Source organism: Cucumis melo, chromosome 10 (assembly GCF_025177605.1).
Source record: "Cucumis melo cultivar AY chromosome 10, USDA_Cmelo_AY_1.0, whole genome shotgun sequence".
Taxonomy (NCBI): Eukaryota; Viridiplantae; Streptophyta; class Magnoliopsida; order Cucurbitales; family Cucurbitaceae; genus Cucumis; species Cucumis melo.
In genome coordinates this window covers 4,012,573-4,034,106 of record NC_066866.1, presented here as the reverse complement: position 1 = coordinate 4,034,106, position 21,534 = coordinate 4,012,573, and the positions used below count along the sequence as shown (strand labels likewise).

Here is a 21,534-nt window from a genome sequence, read left to right as displayed (position 1 = left end):
AAATAAAATAAAATTATTATGCTCTATGGGTTGTGATTATTCAATTACTAATTTAAATTAAAAATGTTGGCGGAATTTTTTAGGAGACCAACAAAATATTAAATTTTGTTTTTATAGTTTTCGAAATTTACGATATTCTGTTTTCTTTTAACAAAATTTTCATACTTATTATTAAAAAAAATATTTCTTTTTATCTTTATAAGAAAAATGATCAAAAATATAATAATTCATAAAATATATATTCTTCCTCGAGTAATAAAATTTGTGTTTTAGTGATTTTTTTACGGATTATTCTTTAGCCTCATCGAACATTACATGGCATGATAACTTTTGTTAGGTAGCACGTCTCGATATACATTCTTTCGAGAAAATAAGCTATACTTTCTAACGTGTATCTAAAATCTGCCGTATATTTGTTTGTATCTCTATTTTCAACTCCATCAATCTTACCTCAAAGTTTTAGATTGCATTTTTGTTTAGAAAACTAAATAATATCTAAACTAGTTAATATATAAATAACTTACATATAACAAAAAAAAATGATCATGTACGCAGATATTGCTTGTACACACAAAATGTAATTCAATACGAACATGGCTTCTAGACATCTCAAAATCAAACTTCAATTTTCTACTTCACTTATTAAAAAAAACCATGACGACACAAATACTTTCGGCAGCGTTGCTTTGAGATTTTGTCGAATGAGAATGGCGTAGCCATCAAATCAAACAGGTCCATGAGAACGATGCTAAATAGAATTTGTCAGCAGACTTAATGTACATTATCAAGAAAACATAGTCACTCGTATCCCCCAAGGAAAGTTAGTGACTAATAGCATTGAAAGACTCTACAAAATTAATGACTTTTTAGGGAGGAGAAATTAGTGACTAATAGCATCAAGAAAATGTATGACTTTTTAGGTAATCTCTTGAAAAGCTTTCAATATAAGAAAGAAAGAAAGTGCATTGAATCAAGCTCTTGAAGTCTCGTTTCAATGTCTTTTTCTATGTTCGTTAGTTGAATAACCCCATCTAACCCTACTCTACTTATACTTATAATGATGGGTCTAGGTTGAAATTCAAAGACGATAAGCTCATGTGAGGATGTATGATATACAGGCAGCTTTGAAAGCATGAAAATAGTGAACCATTCATTTTTCAACGTGTAGTTTAACATCATGAAGAACTCATGTACTAAAAGAAAAGACTTCAATATGTAGTCCACAATTTGCTTTCAATAAGTAGTCTACTCCTAAGGACAGAGATCATACCATTATCATTGGGCCAAACTCACTTTAGCAAAGAAAAGTCTCCAATTTTCTCAATCTTAATCTGTTTTCTGCCATGAGCATTGCTTTCAAATTGGATTTTCAATCATTTTCAATTCCTTCAGACAGCAGATTACTTTCTTTGAAATTATTGTACTTTGGCTAACCTTGACTATTGATCACAAGTTATCTTGTTGATGATATAATCACAACCCCACATGAAAAAACAGGGCGACTCAAAATATATTATCGATAATGCACAATAAGGTCAGAGTGTTGAAGGTTTAGAGAAGACCCCACAAATTACACAGTGCATGTTGAGATTTTTTAAGATCACATGCCAACAAAACATATGATATAAACCACCAGAGACCAAATTCATCTTTATTGACAATCAGTGCATTAGAAAAAGGCACTTTCAAGTTTATAAGATACACGAGCCGAGATGCGGAGATGATTGGCATCTTACATTGATTCATTATTGGTTCTAGCTAAGCATGTCATGTGATCAATGATTCTATATGAAGCAGAGAGGATATGTTCTGACCTTTACAATTTGCGTCGGGATTTTCCCTCTATACAGTTTACTCTGAAGCCTGAACTAAATTAGATATTCGGAATATACTATGAAGAGGGCATCTGGATAGTCTTTTGGAAGGCTGTTTATGTAGCGATGAAACTGCAACATGTCCTCCTTGGAGACGGTTTCAGTATCAACCACATCATCGCTGCACGTGAGCACCCATAAGTCCTCTGAGTTGACCCTCTTCAAGCTGCCACGACAAAATGGACATGATTCTGACCTTGTGTTCCTGTAATGTAGGAAGAATTAGCAATTGAGCACAGAGGTCACTACAAAGTGCTTCATAGACAATGACGATGCTTAATAAGACTTGTTTTTACCAATTACGATAGCATTTGATGCACATTGAATGACAGCAATTCGGCAAAACCATCTTTGTACAGGGCTCCAAGCAAATACCACACTCGTCTTCTCGCTTCATATCGATGTTCTTGAGTCTACCATCTTTATCACCTCTCTTCTTGCTAGACATCTCAATCCAGTGATGCCCTTCCTTGCAATCGTCCAACTTATCCAAGCTACCATGGATTCGCTGAAGCGAAGGCAATATTATAGCTGGAATCCAAAACATGAGGAAACACACAATATCAGAATACACAAAACTACAAAAAAAAAAAAAAAAAAAAAAAGGTACAAATCGTTAGCCAACAAACTTAACAAGTCAGTACCATAGAAATCCCTAATAGTTGCCTTCCTTCCATGCCTTGATATATTTTGTTTTTGTTTCCCCTCCGGATATACCTGAATTGATACAAAGATCAACAATAAGATACCTCAACCATACCGATACTGTTGCAGTTGAAAGAAACTTCATATAATCGTCAATCGTCTACAACTACAAAAAAACCAACAGACCTTGTACACAAGTATGTGGAAGAGGTTCAAATATCTTGGAAGCAAGCAAGTGCAAGAACAATCCATCCATTGTAGCAAAAACAGAACAATGGGAGCCAAGTGATTATAAACCAACTTCATTTGAAGGTAGACACCCCCTTTTGCCATGGGGATTGCAGCAGCCCTAAAAGACCAAAAAAGAAAATCAAACAAAAAACAATCAGATATCTAAGAATAACATCATCAAAACCCCAACAAACAACAATTTATTTCTTTCCATTTTGGGAAAAACCAAACTCCTACCCTTACAATCACTTCCAGACAGAAACAAAACCAAGATGTCGATCATCGGACTGAAAGGGGAAAATTAAGAAAAGTACTCAACATACAATTAAAAGAGAAAACTCACAAAGAATTAGCATACTGAATATCCGCTTCCAAGACTTCCAGAGAATCCTGATGAGAGAATTTCTCGAGCTGATAATACATACTCTGAAAGAATCCCTTCCCTCCTCTGCAAGAAACCGATGAAAACAATAGAGAAAAAGCAAGAAAAACCAAAGCGTAGAGGTGGTTTTCTTAATGGGGTATGGCGAAAGAACAAACCCTAGCTTAAAAACCTATAACCCAAAATCCCCAACAAAAGAAGAGACTGCAAAACGGAGAAGGTAAGCCCCAAACCCACTTTCGAAACCAAAAAAGAAGCCTCTTTTTTTTATTATTATTTCTCTCTAGCTTTTAGAAGCTTTGTCCTTTAGTCAATGGCGGGTGGCAGTGAAATTAAACCTTTGCTCAGCCTTTGGGGTCAGGAAAAGACTTTCATATAAGAAAGAACAAGTTTCAGCTGAAATATGATGATGATGAAGAAGATGAAGATGAAGATGAAGATGATGAATGGTAGAGTTCATTATGGGTTTGTTGGAGGATGGCTTCAAATTGTATTTTATTTTTTTTCCTTTTTGATAAAGCTTTGATTTTTTTCATTCTTATCCATCCAAAACATATTCCTTTATTGCTTGTGAAGCCTTTATCCTTTTTTTAATAAATAAATAAACAAATAAGAATTATTTTTTTCTTAACTCATTTTATATATATATATTTCTGCCCTCCATTATTGAAAAGCAGAATTATTATTTTAGTTATTTTCAAATTTTTTTTTTATTTTTATTTGAAAATGAACTAATACCCACTTAATTAATCTATAATTAGTTGGGCTAATTGATGAATTATGCTGTCCTAATGCTATAATAAGTTCATGGCCTATGTTGGTTAATTTACCAAATCAAAAGGATGGGTTTGGCACAAATTTGTTTTTAATTTTTATCATATCTATAGATGATATAAATTCATTTTCACCTACTAATCATTAATTGATTTATAAAATTGTTAACTTTTTTCCATGCTTTGATCATAAGGAATAAGATTTGGAAGAAAAAGAAGTTTTATTTGAAAAATTAGCTTTCATAATAATTACACAGGTTCTCAAATACACTTGCATTTCTAAAGGTACGGTTTTAAAAATAATTATGTTGAAAAAAATTCTTTCTTTTTTTTTGTTTTGAATTCAACGCTTAGAGTTAAAAGTCAAATTTATAGTCTTTCGTGCGTCTCGAATAATTAGAGTATGTTTGAATTAGCGGTGAAATTCGATAAGTTTAATTTGATGCAATAATACCTTTTTATCCAATTTCTTTTAAATAAACTAACATTAACAAATAGATATTGTCATTTTAAATATAATATAAGTTTTTTTAAGTCATTAATAATTACATTATATTAACTATCTAACCAATCATAATCATCTAAAAATTTAATAATTTTTAATACTAAATTTTATAAGAGAATTAGAACTTTCACCAATATAATACTAATAATAATAAAGAAAATTTTAATATAAATATAAATGTATTATTACATCGAATTAAATTTTGATAACAACTAGTTTGCTTGCTAATTCAAACGTATCTTAATTGTTCAAAATATATGTTCATCTAACAAAAAAAAAAAAAATCTATAGGTTCTGACTTTTAATTCTAAATTTGAATTTAGAAGAATCGAACTTCTTACTCGATTTTTCTAATGGTTCACATGTAAAATTCCACGGTTTGAACTAATAGACATTAGGAATCTTTATCGATGTTTTTAAGCTTTTTATTATTATTATTATTTGTTTTATGCAACCTAATTTATTAATTAGATTTAGTAATCTTTCTCGTTTTCCTATGTCTATGTGGTCAAACTTATGATATTAACATTTAACAATTGGTCACTTTATTTCTCTTTTTACTAACATTTTTGTTTGTACTCTTTATGACTCTTTGGCACATGGCCAAAAGCACTGCTTTCTTTCTGCTTTCATATCAATCCCATATCTTTACCTAATTCTACTTTCCATTTTAATTAAACATAAACCAGTAATGATATGTAGGTTAAAAAGAGTATTTATTCGTCTCAATATTTAGATTTTTGTTTCAGATTGGTAGAAACTAATAGAAGTTTATTAATGTCTATCGATATGAAATTTTGCTACATTTTATAAATATTTTTAATAGCTTTGTCGTTTACAATAATTTTTCTAACATTGTTGTAGTTTAACCAATTTAAATTAAAAAAAATCAGTTTTGAATGGTTGAATTGAAGATTTATATGTAATAGTGACTAATTTTTCATTCTTTTACAAATACATTCACATGTTTGTATCCGAGTACAAGGACAAGAGGTCCCGAATTCAAATTCACTCACCTTTAAGTTGTTGTATGAAACCGTTTAAAAAAAATAAGAAAATTAAAATATATAGAGACTAAATAAGTATTTGACTTAATATTACTCGATTACTTTCCATTTTGATTAGCATAGGTAGATTTTTACCGACACGCTCAAACGTGATTTTAAAATGTTTAGAATTAATTACTTTTATCTTTTCAAAACCACCTTAAAATACAAAATTCCAAACTAATATTAATTACAAGAAATCTATGATGGGAAGAAAAAAAGAATTAATCTCAAAGTAATTTTAACGGTTTCAAAATGATTTGTAAATTAAAACATTAACTATTTGAAGAAAACAATTCAATTTCCATGCCATTGAAGCTTTGTAATTATCACTTCTATAACTATTAACAACATATATTTATGGCTAGAATAACCTCTTAAAAAAAAAAAATTCAAATACAAAAACAAAAATTTTTGATATAGAAATCGAAAAATGAGTTATTCCCAAATTTAACAAAATGAACCAAACTATTTACAAAATATAGTAAAATACCACAATTTATTTACAATGAATCACCATAAACAAATATATTAGGATATTTTTTAAAGAAAATTGTGATTTAAAATGAGAGTAAAGTAGAGTAGCTCAACTTGTATAAAATATTTAGTTCAAATCTCTTTTTACCTCTATTATATTAAAAGAAATAATTGTGATGATCACTTTTATGATCATTAACATCTATTAATTAATAGTGATTGATTCAAAACGTAAATGTAAAGCAATGGCAATCTTAGAGAATCTTTGGAGAACAAATAAATCAAACAAATTCACTACATTCTAAAATCAAGTTGTAATATTATAATAGGCATTGATAAGATATTAATCACTTCCCCTATGAACAATTTCAAAGTATATTCTTCCATATTCACTATAACCAAAAGTTATGTCTCATCTGTTCAAAAAATCATACTAAAAAGTATAATTATTCAAGAAATAAGAGAATGATGAAAGGTGAAAATGTGTTGTCAGTGTTCCTACTCTTTGTGTTCCTATCAAACAATATTTCAGTCAGGTATCGGTATCATTTTTATCGTACATTACCTGAAAGTCATGTCGAAGTTGTTGAGGGTTTTATCTTGCAGATGGAAGGAGGGAACCATCGGGGCTCTCGATTTCAAGAAAGGTCGTCAGCAAAGTTTTTCGAGATGATTGTGCTTTTAAACTGTCTGAAGATAGCTTTTGGTTCCCTTCGGTACCACCATGTTCAATCTTGATTGCATCTTGTATGGCTAAGATGACTTCTTGCATCCTTGGTCTGGAAACTCCATGCTGTTGCACACACTGTATGGCAACTTCGGCGATTCTCCACACCGATTCTATTTTGACTTTTCCTTCTAAAAATGGATCTACGATGCTCGTCACGTCCCCTTTATGGACCAGGGACCTCGCCTGTAAAAAACAAATCGATTGTCTAAAGAATTGAGAATTGTGATAATGTGTTGAAAGTGAAGATCTTACATACCCAGTGAACAATGTTCAATTCATTGCCGTAGTCTTCTGGTGAGACAGGTTTCTTCCCAGAAATCAGTTCGAGCAGCACGACCCCAAAACTATATACGTCGCTCTTTTCGGTGAGTTGTTGACAAGCATAATACCTGTTATTTTCATATGTCTATAGTTATGCTTATGAGCAGGGGAAGGGGGTGAAATGTGTTGTGGAAAAACAATAAAATTCGGCATACTCAGGATCCAAGTAGCCTACGGTTCCTCGAGCAACGCTTGAAACGTGGGTCAAATCTTCCTCAGCTTGCCTCGAGAGGCCAAAGTCAGAAACTTTTGCCCTCATATTGATGTCGAGGAGTATGTTGCTAGTTTTTACATCTCGATGAATGATACTCGGGCTGCATCCTGTGTGCAAATACTCAAGCCCTGAAAAATGATCAATTCATTTCAGAAGAAAAAAAAGTAAAAAAAAACTAAAAAAGAAAAAGAAGAAGAAGAAGAAGAAGAAGAAGGCAAGGCTTGAAAATGGAGAGCTAAAATTCAGAGAAAAAATAACATAGTTTTTCACTAGGATGAACCTTTAGCTGCATCTTCTGCAATGTGCAGGCGAGCCAGCCAGTCCAAGTGCTTTTGAGTCGTAGAACCTGCACATGAATGATTAATGGAGAAAGACTGGAAAAGTGAACTTTTCTTAAGACTGGATGGAAGAACAAACCATATAAGTGATCTCGCAACGTCCCATTATGCATGTATTCATATACCAGTATCCGTTGATGTTCTTCTTCGCAGTATCCGATCAAAGGGACCAAATTCCGGTGATGAATTCTTGATAAGAGGGCAACCTGTTGATATTTACACGTTCGGTAAAATTGAGTACAATTTCACATGTCAACTGTATTCACTCTCCCTCGTTTCCTTTTTTAAAGTTGTTGAGTTAAGAGTATATAGTTCTCTCTTGGCAACATAAGAACCACAGGGATCTTAAATGGACTAATCTGTGCGTAATCAAGAGAACGTTTGATTCATTTCTAAGAATATAAAGTTATGTAAACACAACGAGATCCATCCAATAATAGGCCGACGACCTACCTCAGTCATAAATTGTTGATTCCCATGTGTAGATGACTCGGCCATGATCTTGACGGCAACTTCTTTGCCATCATTCATTTTCCCATAAAAGACTGATCCAAAGCTGCCTTTACCAATTTTCTTAGAGAAGTTATTTGTCGCCTCTTCCAGCTCGGAGAGGGATAAATAGTAGGCCATGCCTTCGTCCCCCTTGCCGATTGAGTATGCCGAAGAGCGTTTCGTGCTGATATTCAGAGAACCACCTAAAGCCCACAAGACATGACATAATTTAGAAAAGGTGGTGCTATAATAGAAATATTAAGCAGGTTTCTCGAGTGGAAACCTTTTTTCTGGTAAGGTGCCGTTTTTCTTCGAAGCTTGCGGAGTAATAGCAAACTTCCTAAAAGTAGAATAACCAGAAGCACAAGCACTCCCAATGAAACTCCTAATATAAGCTTAGAATGCACCTTGTCTCGTTCACTTTTGTACAGCTCCACGTTACCATCGTACCTGCAAGGTAAGATCACAAAGAAGTAATACAAACACATCAGGACCCCTCTTCTTGTCCCATCCCTGTCGTTCTTATTAAGACTGCTCCTCTTCGAGCAGAAATGGCAACTTCAAACACGTGAGTTGTTTTATCAGGTCTTATGGTGCACAATCTACATAGACTTCGTGCAAGAAATAGGGACCAACAGACTCATTTCCACTAACAAAAAACGCACTCATCCGGCATGACTCCCTCTAGATGAGTCCCAACTCTTGAAGGCATTTGTAACTTATTTTTCTATGCTTTGTCTCTAGAAAAAGAAAATCACATTCTCAAAGGCAGTTTAAGACTTATGGTGGGATATCAGTTGGAGTACTTACTTAAAGATGAGTTTCTTTGCCAATAATTCTGAGGGTATTTCACCCGAAAATGTATTGTTTTGAATATATCTGCCACGCACAATTCACACAGTCAATATAACAAGCAAGCTTTCCATAAATGTTATGAGAGAAACAATAACCCAAACTTTCTATTCAACCTATTTGCCATACAATGCTCAGAGTTAGAGATTTGAACATACAGTTCCTGTAAGTTGGGTAAACTACCCAGGTAAGAAGGCAATGTCCCTGTTAATTTGTTATTCTCGAGATGTCTGCACGTTCAAAGATCACAATGTTAAATCACGATGAAACATAATGTCCTGTTTCAAGAATGGAAAGTTGTAGATAACCAAGAGTGCTTACAAAATCTTCAAGTTTATTAGATTACTCATGTCAGGAAGTGGCCCTGCAAGAGAATTTCCATCCAACCACCTGAAGAAAAAGAGGACATGACAATGAGTTGCAATGAGGATAGGTCAGAAATCGGTGCTTTGCTTGAAGCAAGTTGGACTTACAGTTCCATCAACCCATCCATAGTATTGATCTCTGGTGGAATTTCTCCCTTGAGATTCTTTCTGGAAAGCTCTCTGCATAAGAGGTGAAAGGATAGATATGCATGCATAGGTAAAATGCTTAATTTCCTTGAATGCATATTCAACTTCTTAAAATTTTCAATTAATTGGTACAAAAGGCTTGAATCTTGCATTTCCTTTCTCAAGCAGGAGATTCTCAACTAGCTACATATGAAAAATGAATGGTTTGAACCTCTGAAAAGGATAAAAATAGAGCCATTGACGTGATGAAGAAAGTTACATTTTAGTTATTCTTGGTGGTTGCGTGGCAGAACAAGTCACCCATTCCCAGCTTGTTGGAACACAAGGATCGCCTATATTTGACCAGACATTCTCTGCTGACACGTTACGGAAGATATTCGCAACAGCCTCTACAATTTGAGACAGAAAACACAAGTCAATCAACGATAAAAGTCTGATGGGAAAATTTATAATTTGTCACAGATAAAAAGTCTGATGATATCACGAATCTTCATAATAAGATGTAACGATGAAGAATCTACCATCTCGCCCATCAGTCTTGGGAGCAATTTCAACATATCTGCTAATTTCCAATGCATTCAAAAGTGGTCCACGAGTCGAATCTCGAGTCTTGACAAACGAGAACGAAAGCACAAAACTCAGAGTCACATTCATATAACTTGGTTCATAAAGAGTATACGTCCCATTGGCATTCTCTGCAATATTCACCACTGCATTACTCGAATCCGGAATGTTAGGTTCCTCCAATTTGAACTTCCGAGTCTCGTTCCAACCCAAATCTTCGATCTCAGCAAAATATGCATAAGCCCTAGCATTGGCAGGAAAATCATCCAAATTCAACCTGTAGCTGAGCACTCCTTTTGTGCCAAGAACTGCAGTTTGCATCACTTTAACAGGTGGATATTCTCTGGTCATTACATTAATATTATTCAATGTGCTAATTCTTTCTGTCCCTGGAGCCACCCCCACAAGATAATTCTGCCTCTTCTCAAGGTCTGAATCCCAAATTCTGTCATATGGATCATCTGGGTACCTAAGAAAAACAGATTCAAGTACACCAAATAAGTAGTTTCCTCACCATTCAAACGAACACCTGAAGCCATTGATTTACGCGGTTGTGTGTTAGCTACGTTCACTTGAACAGAGGGGAATAGTTTACTACTAAGCCAGATTACATATCGGAGATGCCTCAAACCGTAAATAATGTAAATATGACAAATCCGAACAACAACTTAGGTTTCGGGGCGGAACCCTTCAAACTAACTTACCTTATCGCATCCTTGGTTAAAGCACCAAAATTCACTCTAGCAGCTACTTCCAAGAAGAAATTATCTTCAAAATCTGTTGCATACATTGAAAGATTAAAAGGGCGAAGCTCAAGAGTGGATATGAACGGAGAACCAGTAGTTGCACAGCATATGCAAACATCAAATGAATTTGAAGGTGCCCTGATGATCATCTCCTTCACATAAACTCTCGAAGCATCAAAAATAGTAACAGTAGACCACTTAGTTGCATCCAAATAGAGCTGAAATTTAGGGTAAGTTTCTTCATCTTTCAAACTCCCATATTGAAAAGTTGCCCGAACCAAATACCTTCTTCTTTCCTCTGTTTTCAAAGTGTAACAGTACTTCTTGTCGTCGATTGGAAAGTCTCGCCGTGTTTGGTACTGCATCAAGTTTCCATTTGGGTTTTCCACTGGTGATGACCCACCGGCGTTCATAATTCCGGCGTCGGAAATCCATGCCAGCCCTGTAACTGGGTCGGTGTAATTCTTTGTCCCTCCACAATCTATACTGATGAACTCTGTTTTTTTTTTTTTGGAGAAATCAGTGTTGTGGAGTTCATTTTAAACAAAATGCTTATGCATTTCAAAGCATCAAACGGGGAAAAACAAAATGAGGAACAACAGAGAGAGAAGAAAGAAAGAAAGAACATACCTTTAACCTGACAATGGACAGAAGAAACGACGAGAAGAAGAATCAAACCCCAAAAAAGAGGAAACCCCATTTGAAGAACAAAGAGAGTGAAGAAACCCACTGATTTTTATCGATGATTATGCATAACAGTGATCGTTATAACGACAACAGTGAGCTGAGTTTCACTTTCAAAGTCACATGGTGTCCTCCAACTTTAGATGGGTTTGCGCTTTCTATGTCCATTATGCTCAATCATATCCTCTCCTTGGCGTAGATTTTGGGTTATGGAATCGTCTTTTTCCAACCCAAAACCTTTCACGGGCAAGTTTTTTAGACTTTTGTTGGTCCAATCCTAGAAATCTATCAAACTTACTTTTTCATTGAACGTCATCAACCCACTCTACTCCTTGGAACTCATCCTCTTCCGATTTTAGGATCAAGTCATTTCACCTTTAACACCTCAAGAATTGCCTCATATATTACAAAAATTCAGGTATAGTTTCAACTACCAAATCCAATAAGTTACATTTGAAATACAGAGTTGCGAAATAAAATCACTCGATAAACATAAAAAGTAGAAAAATAAGTAAAAATCAAAGAAAAGATGGAGTAAGAAACTTAAAAAGTAAAGTTAGTAGGACAAACTGGCTGTGAAGCTTTTATCTCCATTTCATTCCTTTTATTTTTTACTTTAGTTTTTGGAAATGAGTGCAATACAACAAGGTGAGGCTAAATGTTTATGGGAAAAGAAACAAAGATAAAATCATTTGTTTTTCATATGGAAATACAGAAAGAAAAAGAGGGCATTCATTCAAATCCTCATGCAACAGTGAGGAATATGGAAAAAGCATAAACTTTTAGAAAGAAAAAGATAAAGAGAAGTGACAAATTGAAAATGATGGTGCACTACACTACACTTCTAAATTCACAAGATTTTATGAAGATAGATGGGGCATAATAGATTGATAGAGAGAGCCATGCAAAAAGATAAAATAAAATAAAGTGTGAGGAAAGAGGTTGAATACAATATATATATATATATATATATATATATATATGTATGTATATATATTCTTGTGGCTTTAAATCAACTTTTGCTTTTGGTTAAAATTACAAAATAAGTGCTTTTCTTTTCTCCACTTGGGAGGGACAGCTTGTCTGCAGCTTTTTAAAGCTTTGAAAAAAATGCACACACGGATTCGTTTTCGGTTTGGTCCCTCTCAATGACGAAATCTACTTCCATTTTTTTCACCTTTGAATTGGTCAAGGAATCAAATTCCCACTTTTTTTCTTTAGCTATGGAAAAATTTCTAGTACTACGATCATAAAAGAGGAGATGCAATGCAAACAGATAGATTGATGTAATTATACTATATCAGTTATCATTATTTTGTTATGGTTATATGTATGACAGACCTCTATTATTACTGTTTTAGAACAAAAAAATTGTTCATGTTGATAACCTTATGTGTTATCGTTATCTTTAATAGTTTCATTAACAATTAATCTGAATAGTTTATAACTTTAAGTAGATATCATAAAAAGACTCACTAAATATTTATCACGATTGTATTAACAATTTTGTAAGTGTAGCCTAAATTTAATCTTTTAACATCAAAAAACTCTAGATTATATCTTAGAATTTCATTACTAATAAAATATTCTGTATGAAAATTAATAATCTGACAGAAGAAAAAATTGAACAGAATTAATTATTTGGCTGAATTGTCTCTATCAACCTATTGAATGGATGACAAAAAATTAATTTCAACTTATGACCGATTACAATTTTAAAAGTTTTATTTCGAAAAATGAAAGATATAAATGATAGGTGTCATCAATCACTAATTTTTATTCACTCATAGTTTTCAATTCGAGAAGTATGTTATTCAATTACTATCACTAATAGCCATATTTTAAGATAACCCAACAACCATTAGTAACAAAATTGACTCATAACCCTAAATCAATCGATACCCTAGAAATCCTCAAAATAGTGCTAAAGGTTACTACTAAGATGAGTAAAGTAAGATAAATCAACTAAAACGAATCAACGACATACATTGACAACAATCATGAATCAAATTACACATTTTAGGGATTTAGAAAGGTAACCTACTTCAAAACCAAAATTTCCCGAATAACATAAGTTTAAATTGAATTACATTGAAGACAATTTTTAACCCTATTGCACCTTCTCTTCTTATTAAGTTATGATATCGTTTTGTAATATTGTTAAAATGTTAGAACCAAGTTTGAGTAACCACGTTCTTTAATTGATATTATTTTTCTTTTTTTTGGTTGCTTTCGGTGTGTATCATTTTTTTTTTCAATAACCAATTGTTGGAGCTTCTGCACATATCATTACAGCCTCCACACAGCTTTACACCAAACATATTTCCTGTTGCCATTATAAATTAAACATATACAAATTTGTATATATCATACGTGGCATAGTATATTTATAGGATTAAAGAACAAACAGATACCCACAGGCCACGCTACTAAATGGTACATCTCATAACAAAATATTAAGGGTATATTGCAAGCAAATACGCCGACCAATGTGATGGGATGGGTATATTTGACAAAGAAACCTTGTTCATTCCACCCAGAAAGAACTTTACCTATATTTCAAGTGAATATTCCCACAAATATTCCACAGAGGTTTAAATCATAACAAAGTTTGGCGACAAGATATACACCTGAAACCCAAATATATATACACACACACATATGAAATTCAACCCAGATAAGGGTAATAAGGCAAGGGCACATATCCAATTTGTGCTAAACAATTTTGAAATATTTTAGTCCATGAGTGCCTGATTGATGTTGAAATCAGTGTAGGGATGAGATTTCCTTTTAAAGGCCCAAGAGAATTTTAGCCCAAGGCTTTAGAAGAATAAAAAAGTCTTTTGCTTGCATTAACAAAGTATTCTAAGGCCGCTCCTCCGTCTTGCTTCTCGCTTCTCCATGTTGTTGCTTTTTTATTTTGTACGAATTCTTCCTCACTTCTCACGCTTTCCTTATATTCCTCATCCGTCGTAACTGTAATTGACCTTAGAACAAGGGAGAGGAAAGAAACGGTAGAACATTTGTGTAATAAACATGGTATATATTTTTGCCTAAAAATAGTATATTTGATAAGATGAAATATCAGACGAGAGTATTGTTCATACAAGAAATGGAAAAGAAAATGTAGAAACCCGTGATGATATGACAGTAACGGAAATGATTCAGTCTAAGGATTTGGAGAAGAAATATCAATGAAATGCTTAAACAGTTAAAATAAAATTTAGAAAGAAAAAAAAATTAAAATTATCTAAAATCGTTGAAATAAAAAGTTAAGGAGATTTGCTTGAATCGAACAAAAGCATGAACAAAAAAACCTACGACAAAGGAAGCAAAAATTTTAAGAGAGAAGAAAAAAGCCATAAATAAGTCCGACAATAGTCCACGGTTCGATTGGTCCAAATTTAGATTGTTAAATTTTTTTAAAAAAGTGTGGATATTTGATGTTGAAATTTGATAATGTGGTCCTTTCAGCTAAATATTCCTATTTTTTTCTTGGCTATAAATCCTAATATTTAGGCCCGAATTATTCCATTCAACTTTGGATTGAAAAAAATGAAGGATTGACCGTTGGTTCTTGTATTCTTTGTTTGATATAACAATTTATCATCTTAAACGTTGATAACTATTTAAATTCATTTCGTTATATTTGAAAACAAGCCTACAATACTAATAACAATAATTATTACTATTATTTAAAGAAAAAAAAGGACCTTTGAATTGGGATCTTGATCTTCCTAAATAAATATGACGGGTTTGGTCCAGGGTAAACGTCGACATCCTAGAAGTAAAAGGACTCGTATTGAGGAAGAGAGATGGTCCAACCGTTAAAATCCATGGAGGAGTTCGTTCAAGAGACAGAAGAAGATGGGTGTTGCTGGTCAAGAACCACAGCCCACTTTTCGGTGGAATGAAGTGGCGAGGAAGAATCACAATTATGTTGTTTGTGAATTCATAACCCTCTATTTGTTTTACTTTTAGCAATCAATCAATGAGTTACGGGATTAGTTAATCCTACGTTTATCCTAACAATGCTTAGTTATTGGGTTTTGGGTTTTTTTTAGCAAAGGAAGGAAAGTCTGACTTGGAAACAATGCAATCCCCAATTGCAGTTGAGAAAGTTAAGAAAAACAAAAGGGTAAAGACTTAACAAGAGAACCTATCCTTTTCTTGTCTTAAAGTGTTACAAGGTTTGAAGTTTGAAATCAAAGCAAGGTTTACCCATCTCCCCATTCTTTTACTTTTCTTGTTTTCTTTTCGTTTTGATTACCCCCTTATAATTCTCAGATGACAGGACAAAGCCTTTCCTCAAATACATTTCACCTTTTTTTCTCTAGATCATCTTCCTTTTTGTCTTTTTCTTTATCATTTGTTTTTCTGTTCTGTCAAATTCAAAGAACAAAGAATGTGGCCAGAACAACCCAAAAGGAATTCATTTAAAGAATCTCTTAAAGCTGTCGAAGCTGATATAAGACATGCAAATACATTGTAAGTATAATACATAGGCTTAATCCAAGAAATGTAAAATACCTGGCAATATAAGGAGGCAACTTTGGGGGTGGTTCTGTTCTCAGCATCTAACTCTTCCAAGTGATTTATTTCAATGCTCCTCCAATTTTCTGCTGGTAGTTTTCAAGTGTTGGCGATATTTCCATCATTTTCCCTAAATTTAAGACTTCTTCTCAAGTTTCATCTTCTGTCCACTTTATATTCTAGAATCCAGAAGATTGCCATGGGTCTGAACTTCTGATATACAAGCCTTGTTGTTACACTGGTAGAGTATTGACATTGAAACCTGGGGTTTCTCATGGGGTTTGAACCGTTTTGGTTTTGCATTTGCAGGGCCGCTATGCTACCGAGAGAATATGGTGGGTTTTGTATTCAGATGAGATTGCATTACAGCCCATTTGCTCCGTTTCTTCTTCATTGGATTGAATGGATGGATTTCAATTGCACAGATCCAGTTCCAAGTTTCTTGGGCCTTTTCCACATACTCTTGTACAAGGTAAGGTGTTTCCCTCAATTTTTGAGGCATTATTGACAACTTCACTTCCATATTCCCAAGCTTCGGTGAAGTTTTTCTTTCTCGCCTGAAGGTTTCTAGCTGTTTAAAGAAATCTAAAGCCCCTTCAATGTTTACTCAAGTATGCAGGTATACGTCGATGGAAAACCGTTGGTGTCGCCAAGAGAAAGAAAAGCCACCCTCAAGGAGTTCTATGGTCCGTACTTCTCTCCTAACTTCTTCTTTTCCAGAATCGAGCAGATTGGTTCAAAATTATTTACTATCGAAACCATGGCAGCTGTAATATACCCTTCACTCAGGCAACTTCAAAGTGGGCGTGTTGATTCAAAAGAAGAGACTTCGCCTAGGAAGATAACAGAGGATGAACAAAAGCTATCTAATGAAGATCTTCAGAGGGATGAAGAGTGTGGGATATGCATGGAGAACTGTAGAGATGTCGTCTTGCCAAATTGTGGTCATTCGATGTGCCTCAACTGCTTTAAAGACTGGTAATCTCAATAGTGGCCAATTTACACCAAATTTTCTTTCTTCCCAAGTTCAAAATTACTGTTGTACGCCTTGCTCATCATTAGTTAACAAGAAATCTCCCTCTGGTAATCATGTTTTCAGGAGTGCGAGATCACGTTCCTGTCCATTCTGTCGTAACTGTCTAAATAGGTTGAGCACCAGGGATCTATGGATTCTTACAAGCGATACTGAAATCATCGACTCCGAAACTCTTGCCAAGGAAAATTTATTACATTTCTACCTTTACACCGAAAGCCTCCCACTATTTCAACCAGACATGAATATTTTTATACCAGATTATATGTTGTGATCCATCAGAAGAAAGAAACATTATCCGACTCCTTGACAAGACTTGTATATAACTTCAGTTGAGGGAACCCCCTTCGCAACATGGGAGGAAGATTCTGGAAATCTACAAATTGGATAATAGGAGATGTCAAAACAATGGCTTCTCAAGTACAAGACAGTCATCTAGATCGTATCCAAACTATTGTGTAAGCTTGATTCTCTGCTAATATCATCTGTACAGATTCACGAGATTGCAAGATAGAAAGATAGAGAGAGAATGAGAGAGCATTTATCTGTATGATTCCTACAGCTAATCCAATGGTTTCTTTTCTCCTTTCTCAGCGCTTGCATTCAGTTACTCTGTACAAATTCAACGTGTCTACCTTATACCATATGAATTACTAATAGAGCATTGTCATTTCAACAACGTAATCAACTTCAAATTTTTAGTAAATAATTCAACATAATACAGATGGGGCCATAACAATGAAAGTAGATTAAGAATAAGGTTAAGTATAGAGTAATAATTGATACCACTGGTGGCTCGTGTCGAGTTCAGACAACTACAAGACACTGACCCATCCTTGAGAGAGCTTGTTCCCCAGATGCGTTTTGATCCTATTGTGGGATCGGATATACTATTGTTTCAATCATAAATTAACAGACTAATTCAGTGAAGAAAAAACTGGCTTGTCGTTCCTGAAATTTATCTGTCCAAATAGGAAACTCGGGTCTGCTTAAATTGTTGTGAAATAGTGAAAGTTTCTTGATTCTAAATAATCCATTGAGGGTTTTGTTCATACGGAAGTATTGGCTCTACCACTTAACTGGGCAACAGATAGAGATAAGAGAATCATCCTAAACAACTTACACCTGAAGATTGGCATTCTGATTCATCTCTCTAAAACTCTAACGCGGCATTCATGTTCAGCTTCATTTTCTGAAAGCAATAAAGCAATAACATAACTCCTGAAGTAACGCTTCAGCTACGAATATTCAGTCAAGAGAAAGGGACCACGGTTCTTCAAAATTCTGATGAACCAATTCTCTCAAAACAAAATTCATAGCAGTTGCGTTTAACAGGTAACTAAAGGTATCATTCCATCAGTAATGCCAAATGTTCACATCGAAGCTTTGTTTAATATAGATTACAAAAGCCAGGATGAAATTGCAAGAACTTCATCTTCATAACTGTTTACATCAGGTTCTTTGAAACTGAAAGCAGCAAAAAATAACTACACCTACTCTCAAAATCTAATCCCAACTCTTCACTGGACATTAATGTCCACAATTTTACTTGTAGCCATAGCCTTTGGTATTGTTATGTACAAAACCCCATCCTTTACCTCTGCCTTAATCTGCTCAAATTGAACATTCTCAGGCAAAGCAATTCTGCTACTATATTTTCCATAGCTTTTAGCAGACCAATCTCCTTCTTCTTCTTCAACCTTTCCATTTTCTTCACCAGCCTTCTTCACCTTCTCAGCCTTCACAACCAACATCTTCTCCTCCACCCACACCTTCACATCGTTCTTCGTCATACCCGGCATGTCAAACCTCATCTTATACTCATTTTCCCCTTCCTTGATCTCCCATGGAGTTCTTCCCCTACTGTACCCAGCTCCTTCGCTGGTAAATGGAGGCGATGGCCATGCTCCCGAGTAAGCAAAAGGATCATCCATTATCCTCTCCATTGTCTCCATCATTTGCTGTACCGTTCTCGCCGTCGGAAATCGATCCCAAAGCCCTAGAAAAAACAAACACAAACAATTAACAAAAATAAACCAAAAGCAAAAAGTACAGTTGTCGCCGTCAGATTAATTACCAATTGGAGCAACAGGAGCTACTCGTTTCTTCGGTGGCTGAGTTGTTTGTTTTTCCTTTCCAATAGTTCTCTGTAAGTGATCGAGATTATCTCTGCCATCCCCTGCCACGGCTTTGACGTTACTTCTACGAACAAACTTCTTGGGATCATTGGAGGCGGCTTTGGTAGGGGTAAAGGAGACGAATCGAGTAAGATTTGATACTGCTTGAGCCATTCAAACGGAACTTTGTAAAAGCGAAGTTTGAAGTGAGTTGTAGGCAGTAGTAGGAATGAGGATCGTGTTAAGGAAGTTTTAGGTGATGAGAAAATCGACATTGTTGGAGTTATAAAAGGATGGAGAAGGAGGGTCTGGAGATGGAAGGAACTGGAACCTCCTTTCGTTCTAGATCTCTCCAGAAATTTTAGCCATCCAACACAATTATCCTCTCTTCTATTTCTAATAATTCTACTTCGTAAATTCAAATATATCAACTACACATCTCTTAAATAAAGGTGTCTAATTAGTTATAAGAACCATGAGCTAAATTCAGTAGTAATCAAATAATTGGAAATTTTTTAATTAGGCTTTTAACTTAATTTTAAGAATAAAATATATCTATCCACAAAAAAAAAAAAAAAAAAAACAATGAATTATATAGAGAAAAAAAGTTCAAATATAGAATTTATTACACTTATTTGTAATATATATTATAAAAGCAAATTACATCTCAAGACTTCAATAGATGTATTAGTTTAGACCCGAACTAATTATTATATCAAGTATATTAACACTTTTTTTGTATGGATAATTGTAAATATAACAGTTATTCAAAATAATTAAATTTATAACAACATTTTAAACAAAACTACACATGTAATAGAAAATTGTCAAAATCTATCGACAATAGAAGTTTATCACTAATAGATCATGTAACAAATGTTGATTTATCACTGACAAACCATAAGAGTTTATGAGCGACAGAAATTTATCATTAATAGACTTTGTTATATTTGCAATTTTTTTAAAAATATTACTACATACTTAATAATTATTCTAAAAATGCTATCTATTATAATTATCAAATTGCGTATTTCATTAAAAGAAAATGGTGTTAACCATATAATTGTTTTTTAAAGTATAATTGAAACATGTTTTGGGGAGTTAAACTTGTATTTACATTGATTTGATATGATGTAATGTGACTTGTTCTATACTATTCGATCATCTTATTCTCTCTCAATTGAATTCATATACTTAATTTGAACAAATAGAGTCAGTGATGTTTTCGAAGCCAAAGTCTTGGAAGAATATTTGTATATCCTAAAGATTTGTATCTTCAAAAAGCAGTCGATTTCAGGGTTTAGGAGTCTTTTGATCGTAGGAAGAATTCTTTCAATGTCTCTGAAGTATAAAATTTCTATCCCGTCAATTAAATAGAATATTTTATTTATAAAGTTTTGAGGTGGGATTTATAAGTTAGGGTGGTGATGGACTTGTCCCATTGGACTCAACTAAGTGGACTTGAGCTTTCTATTGACATTTGGGCTAATCATAAGTCACATTATATTTAATTTATGGTGCACAATCACGTTGGAAAAGAAAAGGGTAATTAGAATGGATAGCAATTATTAGAATAATTATTAACTATGTAACAACATTTTAAACAAATTGTAAATATAGCAAAATCTATCGGTGATAGACTTTTATCGTTCATAGACTCCTTCAGTGATAGACCAACATTTGTTACATTGTCTATCGGTGATAGACTCCTATCATTGATAGATTTTAACAAATTTTGCTATATTTACAATTTTTTTAAATGTTGTTATATCCTTAATTATTTTGAATATAATTGCTACATTTGCAACTATCCCTATTATCTAATAATTATATGTGCAAAAGATGGCAAAGATATAGCCACTGTTACAAGAGTTGGTAAGTAACTAGAGAACCGACTCTAATATAAACTTTACCGGAATAATCATAATTATCAAACCTTTCTTTGTTAATGAAGTAAGCCAAAATAAGTATGACCCCTCAACTAGCAAAAAGTTGTACACTTTAGAAGTTCCATTTCATCACCCCATATATTGTTTCTAGAAAAAAGAAGGAATTTAATGAGGCAGTAATAAGGGCATGCACTAAATGAATAAATAAAATACAATAATTTAAGGTCTGAAATGGAAATCGACAACTAAAATCACATTTGATCATTCCGGAACGTCACATCGATAATTCGTATTCAGAACTAAAATTAACGCACAAATGAAACACTATCGAATATATTTCCTCCAGCATGGCTAAAGCAATCTAACTAACCTCCATGAGATACTACGCAGATCAATTCCATCAGACTCGTCAGCGATTAATTTCTCCGCAAGAGTCTTCGTCTCCGGGCAGAAAAAGAGGCAGATCTTCTTGGCGTCGGTTTTAGAAGTCAATTCCAAAGCCGCGACGGCGGCGGAGGCAGCAGCCATTGGAACGGAGGTCGAAATAGAAGCAGAATTTTGAATTGAGCAAAAAGA

At 33.9% G+C, this 21,534-nt stretch overlaps 4 protein-coding genes across 6 annotated transcripts; 1 reads left to right on the top strand and 3 right to left on the bottom strand.

The window, feature by feature from the left end:
• Positions 1 to 1,620: 1,620 nt before the first annotated feature.
• Positions 1,621 to 3,682, bottom strand: LOC103488929 (E3 ubiquitin-protein ligase AIRP2). The gene is made up of 6 exons (XM_051091238.1): positions 3,471 to 3,682; positions 3,094 to 3,198; positions 2,706 to 2,868; positions 2,519 to 2,591; positions 2,171 to 2,405; positions 1,621 to 2,079 (listed from the first exon to the last, which is right to left on the bottom strand). The coding sequence occupies exons 1-6, from the start codon at positions 3,590 to 3,592 to the stop codon at positions 1,869 to 1,871; spliced, it is 909 nt and encodes a 302-aa protein (XP_050947195.1). The 5' UTR covers positions 3,593 to 3,682; the 3' UTR covers positions 1,621 to 1,868.
• A 2,550-nt stretch (positions 3,683 to 6,232) lies between these two features.
• On the bottom strand, positions 6,233 to 12,127 carry LOC103488930 (probable LRR receptor-like serine/threonine-protein kinase At1g67720). Its single transcript, XM_008447882.3, has 15 exons — positions 11,333 to 12,127; positions 10,661 to 11,198; positions 9,914 to 10,425; positions 9,652 to 9,781; positions 9,354 to 9,425; positions 9,202 to 9,270; positions 9,039 to 9,110; positions 8,839 to 8,907; positions 8,312 to 8,478; positions 7,990 to 8,231; positions 7,616 to 7,742; positions 7,479 to 7,544; positions 7,140 to 7,326; positions 6,920 to 7,052; positions 6,233 to 6,846 (listed from the first exon to the last, which is right to left on the bottom strand). Exons 1-15 carry the CDS (start codon positions 11,400 to 11,402, stop codon positions 6,529 to 6,531), a joined length of 2,772 nt encoding a protein of 923 aa, XP_008446104.1. The 5' UTR covers positions 11,403 to 12,127; the 3' UTR covers positions 6,233 to 6,528.
• Positions 12,128 to 15,713: 3,586 nt separating this feature from the next.
• On the top strand, positions 15,714 to 17,545 carry LOC103488931 (E3 ubiquitin-protein ligase AIRP2-like). 3 transcript variants are annotated; one of them, XM_008447884.3, is made up of 5 exons: positions 15,714 to 15,874; positions 16,229 to 16,391; positions 16,539 to 16,605; positions 16,687 to 16,897; positions 17,019 to 17,545. In XM_008447884.3, the coding sequence occupies exons 1-5, from the start codon at positions 15,792 to 15,794 to the stop codon at positions 17,224 to 17,226; spliced, it is 732 nt and encodes a 243-aa protein (XP_008446106.1). In that variant the 5' UTR covers positions 15,714 to 15,791; the 3' UTR covers positions 17,227 to 17,545. The 3 variants fall into 3 exon arrangements, with proteins under 3 accessions (XP_008446106.1, XP_050947194.1, XP_050947192.1); XM_051091237.1 differs by having other exon boundaries at positions 15,874 to 16,011; positions 16,539 to 16,897; XM_051091235.1 differs by lacking the exon at positions 15,714 to 15,874 and adding an exon at positions 15,901 to 16,122 and having other exon boundaries at positions 16,539 to 16,897.
• Positions 17,546 to 18,279: 734 nt separating this feature from the next.
• LOC103488933 (small heat shock protein, chloroplastic-like) lies at positions 18,280 to 19,503 on the bottom strand. Its single transcript, XM_008447887.3, has 2 exons — positions 19,030 to 19,503; positions 18,280 to 18,951 (listed from the first exon to the last, which is right to left on the bottom strand). The coding sequence occupies exons 1-2, from the start codon at positions 19,241 to 19,243 to the stop codon at positions 18,473 to 18,475; spliced, it is 693 nt and encodes a 230-aa protein (XP_008446109.1). The 5' UTR covers positions 19,244 to 19,503; the 3' UTR covers positions 18,280 to 18,472.
• Positions 19,504 to 21,534: the final 2,031 nt, after the last annotated feature.